The sequence below is a fragment of the Cotesia glomerata genome, linkage group LG3 (genome assembly GCF_020080835.1).
Source record: "Cotesia glomerata isolate CgM1 linkage group LG3, MPM_Cglom_v2.3, whole genome shotgun sequence".
In the NCBI taxonomy this organism is placed as follows: domain Eukaryota; kingdom Metazoa; phylum Arthropoda; class Insecta; order Hymenoptera; family Braconidae; genus Cotesia; species Cotesia glomerata.
In genome coordinates this window covers 9627592-9650446 of record NC_058160.1, presented here as the reverse complement: position 1 = coordinate 9650446, position 22855 = coordinate 9627592, and the positions used below count along the sequence as shown (strand labels likewise).

General features: G+C 27.2%; 3 protein-coding genes across 5 annotated transcripts; 2 read left to right on the top strand and 1 right to left on the bottom strand.

Annotated features, from left to right (window-relative positions):
* Positions 1-1802: 1802 nt before the first annotated feature.
* On the top strand, positions 1803-6708 carry LOC123260519. The gene is made up of 6 exons (XM_044721648.1): positions 1803-1887; positions 2088-2318; positions 3807-4118; positions 4215-4695; positions 4756-5887; positions 6498-6708. The coding sequence occupies exons 1-6, from the start codon at positions 1803-1805 to the stop codon at positions 6534-6536; spliced, it is 2280 nt and encodes a 759-aa protein (XP_044577583.1). The 3' UTR covers positions 6537-6708.
* A 3306-nt stretch (positions 6709-10014) lies between these two features.
* On the top strand, positions 10015-15758 carry LOC123262151 (V-type proton ATPase catalytic subunit A). The gene is made up of 7 exons (XM_044724266.1): positions 10015-10168; positions 10841-10950; positions 11883-12418; positions 13327-13877; positions 13937-14335; positions 14411-14600; positions 15635-15758. The coding sequence occupies exons 2-7, from the start codon at positions 10875-10877 to the stop codon at positions 15725-15727; spliced, it is 1845 nt and encodes a 614-aa protein (XP_044580201.1). The 5' UTR covers positions 10015-10168; positions 10841-10874; the 3' UTR covers positions 15728-15758.
* Positions 15759-18112: 2354 nt separating this feature from the next.
* LOC123262149 (upstream stimulatory factor 1) lies at positions 18113-21216 on the bottom strand. Of its 3 annotated transcripts, none has more exons than XM_044724263.1 (5): positions 20916-21216; positions 20547-20614; positions 20148-20446; positions 19731-19901; positions 18113-18605 (listed from the first exon to the last, which is right to left on the bottom strand). In XM_044724263.1, exons 1-5 carry the CDS (start codon positions 20954-20956, stop codon positions 18408-18410), a joined length of 777 nt encoding a protein of 258 aa, XP_044580198.1. In that variant the 5' UTR covers positions 20957-21216; the 3' UTR covers positions 18113-18407. The 3 variants fall into 3 exon arrangements, with proteins under 3 accessions (XP_044580198.1, XP_044580199.1, XP_044580197.1); XM_044724264.1 differs by having other exon boundaries at positions 20148-20428; XM_044724262.1 differs by having other exon boundaries at positions 20148-20452; positions 20916-21215.
* Between the last annotated feature and the right edge of the window lie 1639 nt (positions 21217-22855).

The window sequence follows — 22855 nt, the reverse complement described above, 5'->3', positions numbered from 1 at the left end:
AAAATATTTTCGAGGACCCGGAACTGTCATCAGCTCCTGTGACCACTGCTCCAGGGAGTTGTACCGGTATTTACGACCTATTCTCCTGTAATTTTTAAAACCCACAGATTTTACTTTTAATCTTGGTAAAAAATACTTATGTGGACCCGGAACTACCAACAGCTCTTGTGACCGCTGCTCCAGGAAGTATATATCCTCAAAAATATTTTTTACCGAGATTAAAACAAAATCTTGGTGCGTTTTAAGAATTGTAGGACAATAGGTCGCAAATAACTGCACAACTTCCTGGAGCAGCGGTCATAGGAGCTGTTGGCAGTTCCGGGTCCTCAAAAATATTTTTACTAACATTAAAAGCAAAATCTTAGTGTGTTTTAAAAATTACAGGACAATCGATCGCAAATAACTTTATAACTTCCTGGAGCAGCGGTCACAAGAAAATTAATTAATTTTTAGTTATCTCTTGTATTTTAAATGTCTTAGCGCTTATTTATTTTATAGCACTGCATGTCCTAAATTCGTATTTAGGACTCGCTCAACTGTTGACTTAAATAAAAAATTATGAAACGAGTAGAGAGGAATTTTTTAGGCTATGGGCTCATATTTACGATCAATTCATACATTTCTGCTCTAAAAATTTGACTTTCACCGCAAAAACGAAAAATATATTTAAAAACATTCAAAGCCCCGAAAAAATACAAAATAATAAATAATTAATGATTAAAATTACATCTTTTTGTCGGTTATGATGCAGTCTGAAGTATGCTAAAACCTCTATTAATGATTCTCAAATGTTTTTTATTAACGATTTCGCTCAGTCGTAAACATTATTCTGGTGTGAAATATTTTCTGAACATTATTTAATTTAACAACAATCTTATTCCGTAATAAATATGGAAAGTAATTACAGTGATTTAGACGATGATTATAATGATTTTGTTCCTGACGAGATAAAAGAAAAGGCGAACAATATAGCTTTACAATCAATGCCAACAAAATCTAGACAAATGTATGTGGCAACTTATAATGCTTTTAAAGCATGGTGTAAAGAAAATGTTAAATCAAATTCTTTTGCTGAAGATGTAATTGTAATCTACTTTGATAATCTTTCTCAAAAATATGCCCCTCCCAGTTTATGGGCTTTTCATTCGATGTTGAAAACTACTATCAAAGCATTTGATGATGTTGATATTGATAATTACAAAAAAGTAACGTTTTTTTTTGAAGAAACAAATGTGTATATACGTTGCTAAAAAATCTGAAGTTTTTACAAAAGAAAATATCGAAAAATTTCTAAATGAACCCCCTGATAATAAATATCTTGCTACAAAGGTAATTAAATATTTATTGATATGTTTAGTATGAAAATGTCTGTATAGTCTAAACATTTATTTATTTTATTCTTACTGTTGCAGGTTTGTTTAATATTTGGAATTTCTGGTGCTTTAAGAAGAAGTGAATTCATGAACATGAAACTGGAAGATGTCAAAAAAATTTATGAGAACGCTTTATTTATTTAAGTTCCGATAACAAAAAATAATCAGCCAAAATCATTTACCATTAATGGTATATATTACGACTACGCAAAAGAATATATGGATGCTAGGCCCCAAACCTGTAAAACAGATAGATTTTTTTTAAATTACCAAAATTGTCGCTGTACTTGTCAGCCCATAGGAATTAACAAGTTTGGTTCAATGCCTAGAACCATTGCTGAATTTTTAAAATTAGAAAATGCAAAGAAATACACAGGACATAGTTTCCGTCGTACATCTGCCACATTGTTAGCTGATGCTGGAGGTGATATGACAGTGATGAAGAGACATGGTGGTTGGAAGTCATCAACAGTAGTTGAAGGTTATATTGCCGATTCCGTTAACAACAAAAAACGTACTCATTCTATGATCACCGATGGAATTGTTTTGAATAAAAAAACAAATACTGTTGGATCCACTCCTCCATCTACTAAACCATTTCCTGTAATTACAAACATTACCGTTTTGAATAAATCAACCGATTCAGATGTTTCGACGAAAAAAAATTTTACAAAAATGTTTTACCAGTATTAAATGAAAAATTAATTAAAACAGCAGTCTCAATGTCCAAACCCAAAGATAATGTTTCATCAAACTTTGACCAACCTTGTTCATCAGCATCAAATGGTGTTAAAGTTGATACATTACGCCATCAAAAAAAATTTAAATCTACTTTGCAAGAAAATACAGTTGCAAGAAAGAAAAATTCAACTTCTCAATTCGACGATTGTGAAACTCCTCATTTATTTATCTGTTCTACAGTATTTTATGATGATCAAGACTTAGGTTTGTGCGTGAAAAAATTTGAAGAGTCTCAATGTATGGTATTCCAAAACTGCCATTTCACCATTGAAGTTCAATCAGAAGAAAGATAAATATTCGTTAAGATTTTAATAAAAAATAGAAAGTGGAAATTAACATTTTTAAGAAAATTAAAAAATTATAAAGTGACAGCTAAATTTAATGTTATTTAATTTTATGTATTGATTGTTTCAATGTGTGAATTTATTTTTTGTTAATTAATATTAATCACTTTGGATTTATTATTTGATGTATATTTGTTTCTTTTTTTTTAACTTTTCATTTGTTTTTTTGGAGTGGGGGGCTCTGCCCCCCCCTAACCCCCCGCCAGGGCTTCGCCCCTGGACCCCACCGGGGCTCTGCCCCTGGACCCCGATTTTGGGCCCACATATATCGCCGCATTTGTAATAAAAAATAGTATGTGCAACTCGTGCAACGTTGTCGATTACTACAATTAGATTATACTATTAGACTATTTTTAAGCAATTATTTATTTTAGCATTCTAAATTTTATTTATTCGGAATGCTTGCGGTCCTGCTATGCATGATATACTATTTTTGCTTTTCCTTAATTAATTTTTATATTTAAATTTGAATAAAACTGAAGACGAATTTAGGACACTGGTGCTACAAAATAGTGTAAGATACTCGTGGCTTAAATGAGCGATCATTCACGGCATGTCATAATCGCTCATTTAAGCCACTCGTATCTTAATGTACTATTATTGACTTGTCTGAATTTATTCTTCTCTATTTTTTTAAATATCTGTCATTGCACTTGTTTGTTGTATGATTTGTCTAATTTCATGGATATCTTATTTTTAAATTTTATAATTTTATGCTTATATCTTTTTTAAAATAATTCCAATTTTTTTGGTAACTAAATTTTTACATTACTAGCTTTATTATTATCGAAATTTTAAATTATCCTTATTTAGATGACTAATTTTTTTATTATTCCTAATGTAATATTTATATAAATTTTTTACTTAGTGATTTCTTTATTTAGAGTTGTCCAAATTTTGATTTTTCCATTTTCCGTAAAATTCTTGACCGGTACGAATCATTAAAAGGCTTTGTACATTCAAATAATACAGATCATAAGTGATGCCTTAAAACTAATAATCACGTAATCATTAATTAAATATTCTACATTTTAAAAGTGCGAATTTACGTACGTCAACATCAACACCATTTACTTGTGAAAAGTACGTAGGCGCAAGCGTGAGAATTCAAAATGCGAAACTCAATTAGCGCGACTAACGCGCTCTATATTCTCGGTAAATTATTGATGTAGTTCCGTACATTTTGTTGTGACTGAAAAACAAAACTGTATTTTTTCATAAAAGTATAAAAATCCGGAGATTATTTTTGTAAACTGGAGTCCGGAGAAAACATTATTTTTCTGGAGTCTCCGGACTTAAACTGGAGAGTTGGTAACCCTATTTAATGGTCATGTTGCCCAATTTCTAGATCTAGTTGCAGATACAAAACCACATATCATTGCTATAACTGAAACATGGCTCAAACCGCTACAAGACAATTCTTTACTTAACTTAGAAAACTTTACAGTCTTTAGAAGAGATAGAGGTTTAACTCATTCCGATAATGGGTGCTTCATTAAGGGTGGGGGTGTGGCATGTTTGGTCCACAAGTCATTAAAAGCTAAAGTCATCTATGTACCTAATACAAATAATATAAATCAACCTGAATATTTAATTCTCGAAGTCATTTCACAGACTGGAAATCGCTTATTACTATCAGTAATCTATCGTAGGCCTCAAGGTAATCTTTTAGATGAATTTTTTAATGTAATTTCTAAATTAATGATAAATTACAAAAATTTAATAATTACGGGAGACTTGAATTTTGATCTGTTAGAATCCTCTATAACACCTAATCATTTACAGTCATTTATCACGGAATTATCATTATTTTGTGTCCCGTTTGGTGCTACTCACCATTCAAATAACAAAGATTCGTGGTTAGATGTTATTATTCTTGATAATCAATCCAAAATGGTCAATTTTTGTAAATCTAATCAACCCTTTATAAACGGACATGATTATCTTGTATGCGATTATAAGTTTGATTTCGAGAAGCCTTCGGCGAAAATTATAAATTATAGAGACTTTTCTAAAACTAGCCAAGAAGCTATGAGCAATGCCCTGATGCAATCTCTTAAAATTGATAGTGAACTCATAGAAAATTCTGATCCTAATTATTTAACTAGCTTATTTTATGAGACTATTATTGAAATTCTTGAAGAATTTGCACCTATTCGTTCACGCAAAATTACTCATGTTCCTAATCCCTGGGTCACAAAAGAACTTAAAACCAAGTGCAAAGAACGTGATACTTTGTATAAACGTGCAAAAAGAAATAATAATAAGGACCTATTAAATCTTTTTAAAATTAAAAGAAAGGAATTAAAAATAAAGCTTACGGAGGCTCGTGAAAATTATTTATGCAATGCACTGAGTAATATTCCATTAGGTTCAAATGTATGGAGTAAACTTAAGCATTTGGGGTTAATTAAAGGTTCAAATTCCTCGCCCTTAAATTTCTTTGACTCGAGAGAATTAAATAATCACTTTGCAAAAATAGTAAGACATCATCCACCATGTAATGAAGCAACCTTTGAAGAAATTAAATTGTCTCATAGTAGTTTGGTAAATTGTTCCTTTGTATGGACAGAGATTGACATTGTAGATGTAACAAAAGCTCTTCATCTCACTCTCAACAAATCTAAGGGTAAAAGTCCGGATGAATTAAATCTTTATTGGCTAAAAAACAATATTCCCCAGATAACAATCGTTCTTACACAGCTTTTTAATCGATCTTTAAATACTGCTATCTTCCCTCAAGCTTGGAAGGCAATTTACATCTTACCATTGAACAAGACCTCTCCACCGCGTTCCCTCTCTGATACACGACCCATTGCAAATACTTCACATCTAAGTAAGGTTTTCGAGAGAATAATTGCTAACCAAGTAGTTACATATCTTGAGGATAATAATCTTATTGATAAATATCAATCAGGGTTCAGAAAACATCATAGTACTCAATCTGCCCTATTAAAATTAACAAATGATATTTCCAGAGCTATGGATAGTAATCAATTAACTCTAATAGTCTTTTTTGATTTGACCAAAGCATTTGATTATGTTAACCACAAAATTATTATAAAAACCTTGATAGAATTAGGATTTTCTCCTGAGACAGTTAAGTGGTTTCTGTCCTACTTATCTGATAGGTCGCAAGCTGTACTTGATGGAGATGGTAAGCCAGTTGAGTTTAAAACTACAACATCTGGAGTTCCTCAAGGGTCTGTTCTAGGACCCATATTATTTCTATTAGTTATGAACTCTGCGGCTAAACGACTTACTTATACAAATCATGGTTTATTTGCTGATGATAAATATATTTATTTACATTGTTATAGTCATCAAATCCATGAAGCTACTAGACAGTTGAACCTAGATGCTCAAGCAGTAGTTGATTGGGCCAGAGATAATGGGTTAGAAGTAAATCTACTTAAAACTAAAGCAATGGTAATGGGATCAAGTAACAAAGTAAAAGCTCTTATGCGAGAAGGTATTCCAAAGCTAGAAATTGATGGTGTACCTCTACCTTATATTGAATCAATCAAGTGCCTTGGAGTTCATTTTACGTGTAATTTATCGTGGAACTTACACACATCAAAAACTATAAGTAAAATCAATTCGGCATTGTATAGCCTGAAATTACGTAGAAATATTTACACTTCATCAATTAAAAAATTACTTGTATCGGCAACTATTTTACCGTTAATTGATTATTGCTCTATAGTATTATTAAATGCAACTGATGAAAATGATTGTAAACTCCAGCGTTCTTTAAATTCAGCAATTCGCTTCATCTTCAATTTAAAGCGAGATGAACATGTCTCGCCTTATAGACGTGAACTGGGATGGCTCTCGATAAAGAGTCGTCGAATTTATTTTACTTGTTGTTACTTTTATAAATTATTATAAATTGGTAAACCTAGCTATTTGCGCGAATTATTTCAAGAAGACCTTACTGTAAGACGCTCTGAGAGACTAGCAGCCAAGAAAAATCATATTCTCTTTAAATTCCCAAATTTCAGTACCACTCATTATGAGTCTTCTTTCGTAATTACAGTTATACGATTATGGGAAGAACTACCAGAGGACATTATAAATTCATCAAGCTTGGAGGTTTTCAAAAATAAAATTTTTGATTATTTATTTAATTTAGATGTTTGATCATAAACTGTTGTAAATGCTTCTATCATTATTTTATTAATCTTCAAACTTCGTTAACCTTCTTTATATAGCTTCTTTTTAATTTAAAGTTTCCTACCTGTCTCTTTAGTAACTTCAAAGATTCTTAAAATTATTAGTTAATTCTTTATAAATTAAATTTTTATATTAATTTTTAATGTAGTATATAATATTATCACCTATCTAAAAATATTATTGTGTAAAACACTCTAAATATTTATAAGTTAAACTGCACAATAATGTAAAATTATATGTATACTTACTCTTTGTCATTCGGCAACTGCCTTGACATAATTTTGTTAATAAACTAAAACTAAACTAATTGAGTTAATTAATTCATTCATCTACTAAATTTATACAGTCCAAAGACTCTCTAATGGCGAAATGTAGATCTACATCCCGTATTTGTTTATTGCTAAAAATTATTTATTATGTTGATTTAGCTAATTAAGTGACTCTTATAATTATTTTCAGTTGCTTTTGCGATAATTGAGTTAATTAATTGAGTCATCTATTAACTTTGTACAGTCCAAATAAGGCACTTTAATGGTGAAATGTAGATCTACATCTCGTATTTGTTTATTGCTAAAAATTATTTATTATTAAACTTTTTATTAATTTTATCAACCGTGATTTATTATAATTCTTCTAACCCGTTATCACCTATTCGGTCATTTTTATGCTAGTATAAATATAATTTCAAGTGGACGGAAATTTTTATCTTCACTAACGATTTGAGACAATTCGTCTTCGGATAGTTAGGTCGATGGGTAACCATCGAACTTGAACACTAGTTAGCTGGTGAATGCTAGTATCTGTTCGACTATATGTTAAGTATTAACGATGGAAAGCTACTGAGAATAAAGGGCAACTTTTTGAAAAAAATCCATGAACAGATACTAGCATTCACCAGCTAACTAGTGTTCAAGTTCGATGGTTACCCATCGACCTAACTATCCGAAGACGAATTGTCTCAAATCGTTAGTGAAGATAAAAATTTCCGTCCACTTGAAATTATATTTATACTAGCATAAAAATGACCGAATAGGTGATAACGGGTTAGAAGAATTATTTATTATGTTGATTTAGCTAATTGAGTGACTCTTATAATTATTTTCAGTTGCTTTTGCGATAATTGAGTTAATTAATTAAGTCTTCTATTAAATTTATACAGTTCAACGGCTCTCTGCTGTCATAATTTAGATCTACATCTCGTATTTGATTATTGCTAAAAATTATTTATTATGTTGATTTAGCTAATTAAGTGACTCTTATAATTATTTTCAGTTGCTTTTGCGAGAATTGAGTTAATTAATTAAGTCATCTATTAAATTTATACAGTCCAAAGGCTCTCTAATGGCGAAATGTAGATCTACATCTCGTATTTGATTATTGCTAAAAATTATTTAATATGTTGATTTAGCTAATTAAGTGACTCTTATAATTATTTTCAGTTGCTTTTGCGATAATTGAGTTAATTAATTAAGCCATCTATTAAATTTATACAGTTCAAAGGCTCTCTAATGGCGAAATGTAGATTTACATTCTCTACATCTCGTATTTGATTATTGCTAAAAATTATTTATTATGTTGATTTAGCTAATTAACTGACTCATAATTATTTTCAGTTGCTTTTGCGATAATTGAGTTAATTAATTGAGTCATCTATTAACTTTGTACAGTCCAAATAAGGCTCTTTAATGGCGAAATGTAGATCTACATCTCGTATTTGTTTATTGTTAAAAATGATTTATTATGTTGATTTAGCTAATTGAGTGACTCTTATAATTATTTTCAGTTGCTTTTGCGATAATTGAGTTAATTAATTAAGTCTTCTATTAAATTTATACAAAAAAAAATATATTAGTGGAAATTTTTGAAAGTATTTTTATTATTGTTAATAATTTATTATAAGAATTAAAAAAATTGACAGTTGTCAGCTAACTTCAATATTATTTTTATTATTGTAATTAATTTGTTATAAAAACTTTTAAAATTGACAGCTATCAGCTGACTTCACCATAATAATTTTTTTTTAATGTCATTAAAGTCAGCTGTCACTTGGTAATTTTTTAATTTTTTTTTAATAAATAATTTTATTCCAAAAAATTATTTTTAAAAATTGCATTTATAATTTTTTAAAATTTCTAGATGTCAATTTTTTGTTTTCATTTTTTTCGCCACAATTTATTTGTTAAAAAAATTCTAAAAATTATTAAATATCTGCTAAATTCATTCTCATTTTTTTAACTTCCCGCTAAGAAAATCGAAGATTTTCAAAAATCGGGAAGTTATTGTTTTCACCCCGTTTTGCAAAAATCGAGTTTTCATCAGATCTCGACGTTTGAAGGTCACAGGAAGCTTCCCTGACTATCCTCGCGAGGTTGTCACGGTGTCTGTATGTATGCGTGCGTGCGTGCGTGCGTGCGTGTGTGTGTGTGTGTGTGTGTGTGTGTGTGTGTGTGTGTGTGTGTGTGTGTGTGTGTGTGTGAAAGTATGTGAACCGCTTATAACTTTTGAACGGCTTGACCGATTTCATCGCGGTTGGTGCCATTCCAAAGGGCTTGACCAAACTTAGATTTTAAAAACTATTTGGACCGATTCAGATCAATAGATTTTGAGAAATCGTAAAAAAACTGAAAAAAAAATTTTTTTCAAATGTGGTTTTTTTGGAATAACTTTTAAACGGCTTAAAGGTTCAATTCCAAAAACTAATCAGCTCTTAACCTCAAAAAACCGCGTCGATCGCCACCAGTCCGGTCAAAATCGGTTGATTCGTTCGAGAGATATCGTGAACGAAAGAAAACTGAAAAAAGTGTTTTTTCGGAATAACTCCAAAATTCCTAGCGCGATCAATTAAAAATTTAAGATTCTTCGTGAGGCTTGAAAAACTGCGTCGAATGCTTCTAACCGCGTAAAAATCGGTTTATTCATTCAAAAGTTATTGCGGTTTAAAAATTCAAAAAATAGTGTCTTATCAAATCTCTATCAGACTTTTGAGCTCGAAGAGCTTTAAAGCATAGGAAAGCAATCTCTTTGAGCTCGGAGAGCTCAAAATAACCCATAAATTGTATTTTTGAGCTCGAAGAGCTCAAAAACGTCGTTGGTGCAATTTTAAGCGCCTAAGTATGGAATTAGCGGGAAGTTGCAGGGATGGCCTTCAGGGTCAACCGTTTTCTTAATTTTTTTATAATAATTTAATTGTTATAAAAGTTAATTGTTCAGTGTGTTTAAAAAACTCTAAAAAATATTACTTGTGGCGCCACCTGCAAATTATATTTCAAATGACACATTTGCCACCGCGCATTGCGCATTGGAACACCTCCCTCTACATTACCTTAGCTTAAACTGTTAAGCTGGCTGCTGACGTCACAGCCGTCAGAAATTCAACATGAAAACGGGAGCAGATACTAGTCAGCTGACCTGAGTCTTGTGATAGCTGAACTGACTGGTATTACTGGGTAAGGCTCGCCCCAGCTTCAGCTTGCCTTTGCTTGGTAGAGTGTTGGATTGTTCGTGTGTCAGCAGTAGTACTACTGTCCTATCTCTGTAAGTTGTTTTTTTTTTATTTCATTTTTTAACAATATTACAACTAACAAAATTTAAATAAATTTACATCTATTTTATTTATATAATAACAATCATAATCAAACAAGTTATTATAAAAATAAATAATAAATTTATTTAAGTATTAATAAATATTTGCGGCTATTGATCGTCTACGCCATAGCCCGTCTCATACAATTATCTCTTATTATTTTTAATTAAACACCCGCCAATTATTAATTAATTAAAAATTATTTTTTAATAGTTTTATAATTGAATAATTATTTCCAAATTGTATTTAATATTATTACAATAAAATATATTAATTATAATTTTATATATATTTTTAGTGGTATGATATATTATTTTATTGAGACACTCGCGCACTGGCTGGGCTACGCCTACATTTCGAATTGCTCACGTGAATCCACAAGTACATGTTCATTTCTAACATATTACTGAAGGACATAGTTAAAAAAAAATTATTTTGGTTTTTATTTGGAAATTTTTTTTCTTATTATTATTATTAATTTTCTTAGTTACTTAATTATTCAAATAAAATTAATTTATTGGAGCTTTTTATAGTTACAAATATTGTGTCAAAATATAAAATTAAATTTATCTTCAAGCGATTCATTATTATCATTATTATTTATTTTTAAAATTTATTTACAGATAAAAGGAAAAACTAAAACAAAAACAATCAACAATGACATCTTTACCAAAAATAGTAAACGAGCATCGTGAGGGGAAGTTTGGATATGTATACGCAGTATCTGGACCTGGTAATTATTAAATTTTTATTGCTATTTTAAAATAACTCAAATTTTTAATATTACGGCGAAAATACTGATCCTATAAAAAAATTTTGGTAAATATTTACAAGTGGGGTCAGCATTTTAATTTTCATTTTTTTGAACGAAATTTCTATTTTATTTTATTGATCACATTTTTTTTGAAAAATACATAAAAAAATGAACAATTTAAAAAAAAAAGTTGATTATAACAAATTTAATAAATTTTTCAAATTTTCAAAAAAGTATAAATTTTTTAGAAAATTGTGATATTCAACTTTTTTTTTAATTGTTCGTTTTTTTATGTACTTTTCAAAAAAATATTTATTAAAAATATCAAAAAAAGATAAAATAGAAATTTTTTTCAAAAAACATGAGAGCCAAAATTTTTTCCAACTTTTGAAGGCAAAAAAGTTATCCAAATCTTTATTTTTTTTTCTTTCACGACATTTTTTTCATAAATCCGCCGTAAAAACAAGCAGAATAAAAAAAATTTGAAAATGTTAATTTTTCACCTAGTTTGGCTCAAAATGGATTTGACCCCACTTGTAATTAATTACCAAAATTTTTTAAACAAAAATTGTTTAAAATTAAATTTTATAAACAAAAATGTATCTTATGATTTTTTATAAAAATCAATATTTTCGCTGTAATTCCAAAATTAAGATTTATAATGAAAGTTTCAAATTTTGTGATAATTATAAAACTTATTTTCGAAATTACAGTGGAATTATTGATTCTAAAAAAAAAAAAAAACATGAGATACATTTTTTTTATAAAATTAAATTTGGAATAATTTTTTTTTTTTTAATTTTCTAAGACCAATATTTTTGCCACAATATCAAAAATTTGAATTATTAATTTTGAATTTGCGGTAAAAATATTTTAAAAATAATTTATTAATAAAAATAAAAAAATTTCAGTCGTTACGGCGGAGAGAATGTCCGGATCAGCTATGTACGAACTGGTCCGTGTTGGTTACTACGAGCTAGTAGGAGAAATCATTCGTTTAGAGGGTGATATGGCGACTATTCAAGTATACGAAGAGACATCAGGAGTAACAGTGGGTGACCCAGTTCTCCGAACTGGTAAGCCCTTGTCAGTCGAACTGGGTCCAGGTATTCTTGGCAGTATTTTTGACGGTATCCAGCGTCCATTGAAAGACATTCACGAGCTGTCTGGATCTATTTACATCCCTAAGGGTGTTAATATACCATCGCTATCTCGTACCGCGTCTTGGGAGTTCAATCCTTTGAATATTAAAACCGGTAGCCATATGACTGGTGGTGATTTGTACGGAATTGTTCATGAAAATACTCTTGTTAAACATAAAATGATTTTACCACCCAAGAGCAAGGGAACAGTTACTTATATCGCACCAGCTGGTAATTACACTGTTGATGATGTTATTTTAGAAACTGAATTTGACGGTGAAAGAAATAAATACACTATGCTGCAGGTAATTTATTTTATATTTTTTAATAAAATTTATCATGAAACATTAAATAATTTTTAGAAATTTTTTTAATTAATAAATTATAGCAAGAAACATTTATTTAATAAATTTTATCTTAAAAAGATTTAAAAAAATCTATATTATTAAGAGAGTAAGCAAATTTTGTGGCCTGTGCATTTTCAAAGTTTCATACCGTTCTCACCAATAGTCAATTTATAATGAGAAGTATTTAGCTGCATTCGAAAATGCTCTATATCTAGATACATAATAAAGAAATGACCTTGTCTCTTGTGAAATATTGACATTTTTAACGATATAAGCTCATCCCGATGTTACACTCTTCAAGACCTTTCATTTAAGTACCCACATCATTTTTTTATATATTTCTATATATTATATATATGTATATATGAAAAATATATAAAAATACACGTGGGTACTCAAATGAAAGCTCTTGATGAGTGTAACATTGGGATGAGCTTATATATATTTTATATATATGAAAATCTATCTCTAGATACATTATAAAGAAATTACCTTGTATCTTGTGAAACATTGACATTTTTCAAGATATAAGCTCATTCCGACATTACACTCGTCGAGACCTTTCATTTGAGTACCCACATCAATTTTTCATATATTTTATATATTTATATATATTTATATATGAAAAATATATGAAAATGCATGTGGGTACTCAAATGAAAGCTCTTGATGAGTGTAACATCGGGATGAACTTATATCTTTAAAAACGTCAATATTTGAAAAAGTACAGTACCACTTGAAAAAAGTTATTATTTAATAAAGCAAAATTTTATTTATTTATAGTTTACAAATCACAGCAGTCACATAGTGACTAATTTAAATTTAATTAATAATAAAAAATAATTTTTTTTATAATTAATTATCAGGTTTGGCCAGTACGTCAACCAAGACCAGTAACTGAAAAATTACCAGCAAACCATCCACTTTTGACAGGACAACGTGTATTAGATTCTCTGTTCCCATGCGTCCAAGGAGGAACAACAGCCATACCTGGTGCTTTTGGTTGTGGTAAAACTGTAATATCACAAGCTCTGTCAAAGTACTCAAACTCTGACGTAATTATTTACGTCGGTTGTGGAGAACGTGGTAACGAAATGTCCGAAGTACTGCGTGATTTCCCAGAGTTGACAGTTGAAATTGACGGTGTTACCGAATCAATCATGAAGCGTACTGCACTGGTCGCAAATACATCAAACATGCCTGTAGCTGCTCGTGAAGCTTCTATTTACACGGGTATTACTCTATCAGAGTATTTCCGTGATATGGGTTACAATGTTTCCATGATGGCGGATTCAACTTCTCGTTGGGCCGAAGCTTTGAGAGAAATTTCAGGACGTCTGGCTGAAATGCCTGCTGACTCTGGTTACCCAGCTTACTTGGGAGCGCGTCTTGCCAGTTTCTATGAACGTGCTGGAAGGTAACTATATTTATTTTTATTTTATTTTTAATTTATTAATAATTATAATTTATTTTTAGAGTTAAATGTCTTGGTAATCCTGACCGTGAAGGTTCTGTGAGTATTGTTGGTGCAGTATCACCACCTGGAGGTGACTTCTCAGACCCTGTTACCAGTGCAACACTGGGTATCGTCCAAGTGTTCTGGGGTCTTGATAAAAAATTAGCTCAGCGCAAACATTTCCCGTCTATTAATTGGTTAATTTCGTACAGTAAATATTTGCGTGCTCTTGACGATTTTTACGATAAAAATTTCCAAGAATTCGTCCCATTGCGTACTAAAGTAAAAGAAATTCTTCAAGAGGAAGAAGATCTTTCTGAAATTGTACAGTTAGTTGGTAAAGCTTCACTTGCTGAAACTGATAAAATTACATTGGAAGTTGCTAAATTGTTGAAAGATGATTTCTTACAACAAAACAGGTATGGATTTTTTTCATCATTTATTGATAAATTATAATAATGACGATGTTTATTAATTGAATTTTTTTTTTCTAGTTATTCACCATACGATCGTTTCTGTCCATTCTATAAAACAGTGGGCATGTTACGTAACATGATTGCATTTTATGATATGGCTAGACATGCTGTTGAATCTACAGCTCAATCTGATAATAAAATTACATGGAATGTTATACGTGATAGTATGGGAAATATATTATATCAATTAAGTTCTATGAAATTCAAGGTAATTATTTATTTATTATTATTATTATTATTATTTTTATACTGTTTTAATCCAATTAATGATTCAAGAAAAAATTTTTTTGGATTTTTAATATTTTATTTAAAATTAAATTTCAAATTTTTATTAATAATAATAATAATTTTTTTCAACACAAATTAATATTATTATTATTATTATTATTATTATTATTATTATTATTATTACTATTATTATTATCTATATTAATAAAAAAATGAGAAAAATTTTGTGTCCAGGATAGTCAGATGATAGAATCGATTTTGTTTTAGTGAAATTTAGTGTCATTGCAAAGGTCTTCTAAAATAATTAAGAGCGGTTGATAATTGATTTTCAAACTAGTTTTGCTCATGAATAAGATAAAATTTTGAAAAAAACGCTTCGCTCTTCGATAGATAATTAAATTATCCATCGAAGAACGAAGCGCTTTTTTGGAAAATTTTCATTTATTTATGCATAAAATCCGTTTTAAGATTCCATAAGTTGTACAAGTATGACAGAGATACTCTCTGTCCAATAGAGAGTCCTCGTTTGTCCAATAGAGAGCGAGAGAGAGAAAAAATATAAACCCTTAAGGAATTACCTTGTATCTTGTGAACTATTGACATTTTTGAAGATATAAGCTCACCATGACATTACACTCATCGAGACCTTTCATTTGAGTACCCACATCAATTTTTTATATATGTATATATGAAAAATATATCAAAATACATGTGGGTACTCAAATGAAAGGTCTTGATGAGTGAAACATCGGAATGAGCTTATATCTTTAAAAACGTCAATAGTTAAGAAAATACAATACAATTTAAAAAAAGTCATTATTTAATAAAGCAAAATTTTATTTATTTATATTTCACAAGTCACGGCAGTCACATAGTGACTGCAAGGTTGCTAGTTAACATTATTTTTATACTTTTAATCCAAAAAAATTTTTTTGGATCTTTGATATTTTACTTAGAATTAAATTTCAAATTTTTATTAATAATGATAATAAAAAAATTTTTTTATTTTAATAGGATCCAGTCAAAGATGGTGAGGCTAAAATCAGATCAGACTTTGATCAATTGTATGAAGATATTCAACAAGCTTTCAGAAATTTGGAAGATTAAATCAATCCATATACAAATTAATATTAAAAAAGAAAAATATATATATATATATATATATATATATATATATATATATATATATATATATATATATATATATATATATATATATATATATATATAATATTTAATTATAATAAAAACAAACAATAAGAAAAGTAAATGGAGTAAAAGTGAGGTTTTATCTATTTTAGATATTTTTATCAAACTTTTAACAGATCATTTTTTTTCTTCACTAACGAACAAAGAATAAAAATTTTTTTGGTAATTCAATTAATAAAAAAAAAACAAATATGAATGATTCTTCCTTTTCATAAACAATTTTTTGTTTCTTCTTTAATAGATAAAGTCTCACTTGTATACAATTACTACAATTAGGTATTATTTAAATGTGTTTAAAATACCAGTTGTTTAAGGTCGTTCCAACGAACCGGCACACATTAATTATTATTTATAATAAAAATAATAAACATATTGTTTATTAAAAATAATACTAATATTAAATTGCATTCCGGATATTTTAATAACGTGTATAGATTAAAATTAATTTTTAAATTATAGATTTAAATAAAATATTGATCAACGATTCCACCTAATGCCTCGATTAAGAAACAATTATTTTTACATCCTTGTATATAATTACAATAATTGAAAGTAAATTCTTTAGAGGCAAAAATTCTTTTGTTTATTTTTTTTTTTTTTTTTTTTTTTTCAATTTTTCAATAGATGTTAATCGAGACAATAAATAAATAATGAAGGTGGAACGTCCTTAAAAGCACGATGAGCTGGTAATCATGTGCAAACAATTAAAATTAAATATCAGGCTTGAAAAAAAAAAAAAAAAAAAAAAAAAAAAACAATCAACTAATTAAATTTCATTACTGGAAAATTAATCGTTATTAATATTAATAGTTGTCAAGTTTTATCAATGAGCAAAAATGTATAAAAATAATTGTTAATAATTTTTTTTTGGGATTTGAATCCACAAAAAATTAAATGAGAGTTTTAAGAAATAATAATGTATGATAAAAAATTTTTGAGCAGCTTTCCATATAAAATTTACTAAAAATAAAGTATTAGCTATTGTATCATATTATGTTAACATGATAGAATTTAAATAAATATAGAGCAAATTATAATAATAATAATTGATGGAAAGATTTAATTTTAGATGTTAAATAAATAAAAATTTATTTAATTATTAAAATACTATATAATAACAATAATTACGTTGACATATTATATATAATAAATAACGTTTTAAAAGTATGAGGTGTGCTGGTTTTTGTCATCTATTAATTATTATATCTAGTTAATTGAGTTTAAATGTATTAATACTATTTGATTAATAATTAAATTAGATAATTGCCTGTTATTTTTATTGTTTACCAGCGCTTGTATTAATTTCATTGTACGATATGTAAAAAAATTCAATGAAATATAAAAAAATTAATTGTGCTATTTATAATTTAAATTAAAGGATTAGAAAAAATAGTATTATTCATTTTTTTTATTTTTTTAATAATAATATAACAATAACCCCGCGGTATATACATTAACGATATATTACATTTCTATATAATATGATTGCATAATTTTTTTCATACATCCATTATTAATAATTTGTCTTTCACTCCGTTCATTTTAAATTTTACATGGGGTAGAATGAACTTGTATTATTTTTATTTAAAAAAGTAATAATTTTATTTTTTCAAAATATTGAATTAAAAATTATTAATTAAATTAAAAATTTATTAGTTAAATTAAAAAATTAATATTTTTAAATAATCAGAATTATAAAATTTTTCTTAGTAATTTTCTTTATATAAACTATAGTTATGTATTATTTTAGTCTGAGATTTTCTTCATTTTTTATTTATTTAATTGACTAAATAATGCATTGGCTTATGACAATAAATTACCCTTTTTATTTTAATAATAAAAGTTCATTATTATCATCATTACTATGTCCAAAATTTTTGCTTTAATTTAAAAATAATAATCCATAATTATTGGTATTAAATTTTTATTAAAAATTTAAATAAAAATTTTTATTTAAAATTAAAAATAAAATTTTGTTTTAAAAATAAAATTTTTCAAATGTTCAAAATTTAATTTTATAAAAAAAAATGTCTTATACATTTTTCTTACGACCGATATAAATCCGTAATTTCAAAATTAAAATTTTCATAGTAAAAAATTTGAAAAATTAATTACAAATCTTAATTTTGAAATTACAGTGAAAATATTGATCGTATAAAAAAATCACAAGACATTTTTTTTATAAAATTAAATTTCCTACTTTTGTTTGAATACTTTTTTTCTAAGCCCAATATTTTTGCCGTAATAATAAATATTTAAGCGATAAATTTTTAAACAAAGGCAAAAATCTTGGCCCCAATCATCACCCATGTAGAATTAAATGCCTAATTAAATGTAACTGATAAATTTAACTTATCGACTTTTAGATAACAAATCGTATTATGGCGTCTAAAGATAAATATTTATATTTACAATTTAAATAATAAGGTGGTTAAAATCAGTAACAAAGAAATAGAGAGATACACTTTGAGAGAGAATCGACAAAAAAATAATATTAAATAAAAAAAAATCCGAAATAGTAATATAAATGATTAATTATCAGTTAACATTAATTGATTACTATTAAATTAACTGTAAGCTAATTAATGTTAGATACTACAACATTAACTTTGCGTAATTGATCATTTTCACGTTGCAATCTTTGTACATGCTGTTTTAGTGCCGTAACTTCTTGCCGCAATTTTTCATTGTCACGTAAACATTGTCCTAGGCCTTGATTCGCTGCACGTAATTCTGTGATATATTCACACGCTTTTGCCAATATTCCACCCTTACTCTAAAAAATATATATAAACGTTAATAATAATGATTAAATTAATACTAATTTAATCTTATCATTTTAATATTTTTATCTCTATTACTATTGAGATAATTGAATTAATTTGTCTACCCTCTATCCGGTTAGATTTTTTCGTGTATATTAAAGTAATCATTTCCGGTTCTTATATCTTTTTTTTCCTAATTTATCAATGCTAAAAAAAAGTAATACAAAAAAATGACAAACATTTTTTTTATAATTTTTTAGCAATTAAAAAAATTTAATAATTTTTTTTATTGAATAAATAATCACAAAAAAATTTGACAAGTTTAAAATTTGAAAAATTATCCTTGCAATTTTTTTTTACTTGTTTAAAAAAATAAAAAATTGTTAAACGTCGGCTAATTTTAATATCATTAAAATAAGTAAAGTATTGCATACTTTTTATAAAATTAATATTAATGTTAATATATTTAAGTAATCATTTCCGGTTCTTGTATCTTTTTTTTACTAATTTATTAACGCTAAAAAAATGAGACGAAAATTTTTTTATAATTTTTTGACTATGAAGATTTTAATAAAAAAATTTCACATGTGAAAATTAAAAAAATTCTTAGTGAATATTTTTAGAAACTTTTTTTTTATTACAAAAATTCAAAAAATTAACAGTTGTCAACTAATTTTAGTAATGAAAAATAAATTAGCTAACATCTGAAAATGTTTTTTATTGAATAAATTACAAAAAAATTTTTAAAAAATTTCACAAGTTCAAAATTTGAAAAATTATCCGTGCATTTTTTTTACTTGTTTAAAATAAAAAATTTTTAAACGTCGGCTAATTTTAGTATCATTAAAAAAAAAGTATTGCATACTTTGTATAAAATCAATATTATTAATGTTAATTGATGCAATTCTTGAATAATTTATCTTTAAATAAGAATATCAATTAAATAAAGTCAAAGAGTCAAAACTGTAAGGTAAAAGCCCCAATAGATGATCACGTACCAGTATATGATCACTCTATGTATTTGTATATCTATATTCATAAATATAGGTATACAAATACATGGAGTGATCATATACTGGTACATGATCATCTATTGGGGCTTTTACCTTACTGATAAAAAAATAGAATAAAATTACCTGTGTTTCATAATTAGTTTTTCCCTCACTGCTACTTCCATTGCCATTACTCGTACCCGAATTATTGCTACAGTCAGGTATAATTTTACCAAGTTTAGCAATCCAATTATTTATTTTATCTCTTCGTCTACGTTCAACTTCATTATGGGTTGCTCTTCTTTTATCATCACGCTAATAATAAATAAAATAAATAATGAAAATTAATTTAGCAGATATTTGATAATTTTAAAAATTTTTTTGACAAATAAATTATGGCAAAAAAACTATAATAAAAAATTGACTTATTGTAACAAATTTATTTGTCAAAAAAAACTAAAAAATAATCAAGTGACTGCTAACTTTAATGACATAAATAAATAAATAACAAAAATAAACCAAAAAAAAATATTAATAAAATAATAGAATAAATATTTATACCTTTTTTAGACCAGGTGTATTATTTCTCGGTGTTTCAATTTGCAATGTCGTTGTGCGTGGAGCAAGTGATCGAGAAGTTTGTGAAGTTGTAAATACCTCATTAGTACCACCGACAATATAAAATTGTCCATTAATAGGAGACGTCAACACTTGAACAGAATTATTCCCATGCTGCTGTACTGGTAATTCAATTTCGTTACTAACCGAATTACCATTAACTTGTACAACCCGATAAGCTAGTGCTTCTTGATAGCGTAATCCATCATCGGGTACTCCGTCCCCTGATAGAGGATCATATGCTTCATCAGCGATAGAAAAATTTACATTTTTTATAGTTATTATTACTTTTCTATTTATATTAATTTTGTATAATTATTAATAAATAAAATTAAAACTTACAATCACAATCGACTATTTCAGCTTCTTCAATAACAATACTCGTTTCATTTTCATCTTTTGGATTGCCACTGTAAATTAAATAATAATAATAATAATAACAACAAAAATTAATGAAAAATTATTAAACAATTCAATGAATACAAAAAAAATTTTTTTTTTATTGTACCTAGTGTTGGTAGTAATAATTTTGATGAGTTAATAATTTTAAAGTTTGTTAAAATAAATAGAAAATAATAAAAAAAAAAAAAACTAATTAAGTGCGCACTGTACACAGATGACCTTGAAGCAAATAACGATACGATTGTTGAAACGATAAATGCTATTGGAGAAATAAAAAAATAATAAAATAATAATATGCTTCTAGGTTACCTGACGTCTTGTGGATCAAGATGACTGTCAAGAATGTCCATTATTTTTTAGCTAAAAAACGTTTGAATTTGTCGAAATTCACGTGAGCTGGTCACGGGACACGGCAACGAGGTCATGTGGTGCACAAGATGTCGGAATGCTCAGCGCGCGCATATGTTATCTTTTATTTTTTACCACTTTTATTCTTTTTTAGTTTTCTCGCTCTTGCTTCTCTGGCTGACTTGTGCTTACATCATCATCAACATCATCAACATCATTACATCCGCGAATTTTGTGTAAATAACTTGTACGTTTGTACATATGTGTGTTAATTTTCATCTGTGTTGGTGAGCGTTAATTTTAATAATTATTTATAATTTATCTTCCTAAAGCTAGAGGGCGGCACTTGGATTTGTCAACATATAAAATTCGGGAGAAATATTTTTAAATTCAAATTAACAAAATCAAAGAAATTTAATTATTATACCTGTCAGCTGAAATATAACCTAATAAAATGATACTAGTCAGCTGACAACGGTCAATTTCATTTTTTAACAAATTAATCACAAAAAAAATGCTTCTAAAAATTTCTACTCTCTATTTTTTTTAATTTTTACATGTGAATTTTTTTAATTAAATTTTTTTTAATAATTTCATTGATGTAAAATCATAAAAAAATTTCTTGTCTGCCAACTTCAGTGTTATCTTAATAAATAAAAAAAAAAATAATTAAAATTAATTTAGCAGATATTTGATAATTTTAAGAATTTTTTTAACAAATAAATTAAGTCAAAAAAAAATTAGTAAAAAAATTATGACCCTGAAGTTAGCACATAGCCGACAAAAATGATTTTTAGTTACGGATATCTCGAGGAGGAATGGAGTTACGGCAAATGGACGCATATGAAATTATTTGGCACGAAAAAATCTATATGTACAAAATTTTGAAAAATTTTTCAAAAATTTTTTATGACCAAAAATAATTTTTGGAAAGCTCTCAAAAAGTTCTGAATCATCCGAACTTCTCAAAAACTCGTTATTTTCAATTATTTATATGTACATTTTTTCGAATTGCGTTTTTTGTGCTGGGAGCTTTGGTTCAAAATAACTCCTTAAAAAATAATTTTATTCTTAAATAAAAAATTGTACATACAGTTTTTCTAAAAATACACATGTACATTTTTCGATTTTTCTGAAATTTGAATATTTTCAAAGATATCCGCATCCAAAATTTTTTTTAAATTTTTGGATACGGATATGAATTTGAAAAAAAATTTTTTTTCAATTAAAAAAAAAAGTACTTGTTAATTTTTTTAAGATATACATGTACATTTTTTGGATTTTTTCCAATTTAAATATTTTTGAAAATATCGGTATCCAAAAATTTTTAAAAATTTTTTTATACGTTTATTTATTTAAAAAAAAATTTTTTCAGGAAAAAACAAAAAAGTACTTGTGTATTTATCAAAGAACTGTATGTACATTATTTTTCTTAGTAGTTTTTCCATTTTTTTCAAAAATATTTAAAATTTTTGATTTTTTTTTAAATTTTTGTCTAGAATAAAAATTAAAAAAAAAATTTTTTTCGTTTAAATGAAATATGTACCTACTTATTTCTTAAAAATCTTCATGTACGTTAATTATAAACAACATTAGTTTTTAAATTCTTAATTTAAAGAATCCACAGAGTGTGCCATAGAACTACTTGTTATTGCATATACACTTCTCACAAAAATTAAGGGACCAAAATTTTTGCTTCGAAAAGGTCACACTTTTTATTAAAATGAAAGTAAATTTGAAGTCAATGAAAATCGGTGAGAAAATCACTACATTTTTGTATTTTCTGTACGATTATTGGTTGCTGAAATATCGATAATCAAAGACAAAGTGATCATTTTCCATTCTAACAGCGATATCTCAGCGAGAAATGCTTGTATTGACGTCTTTAAAAAAAAGCAAAT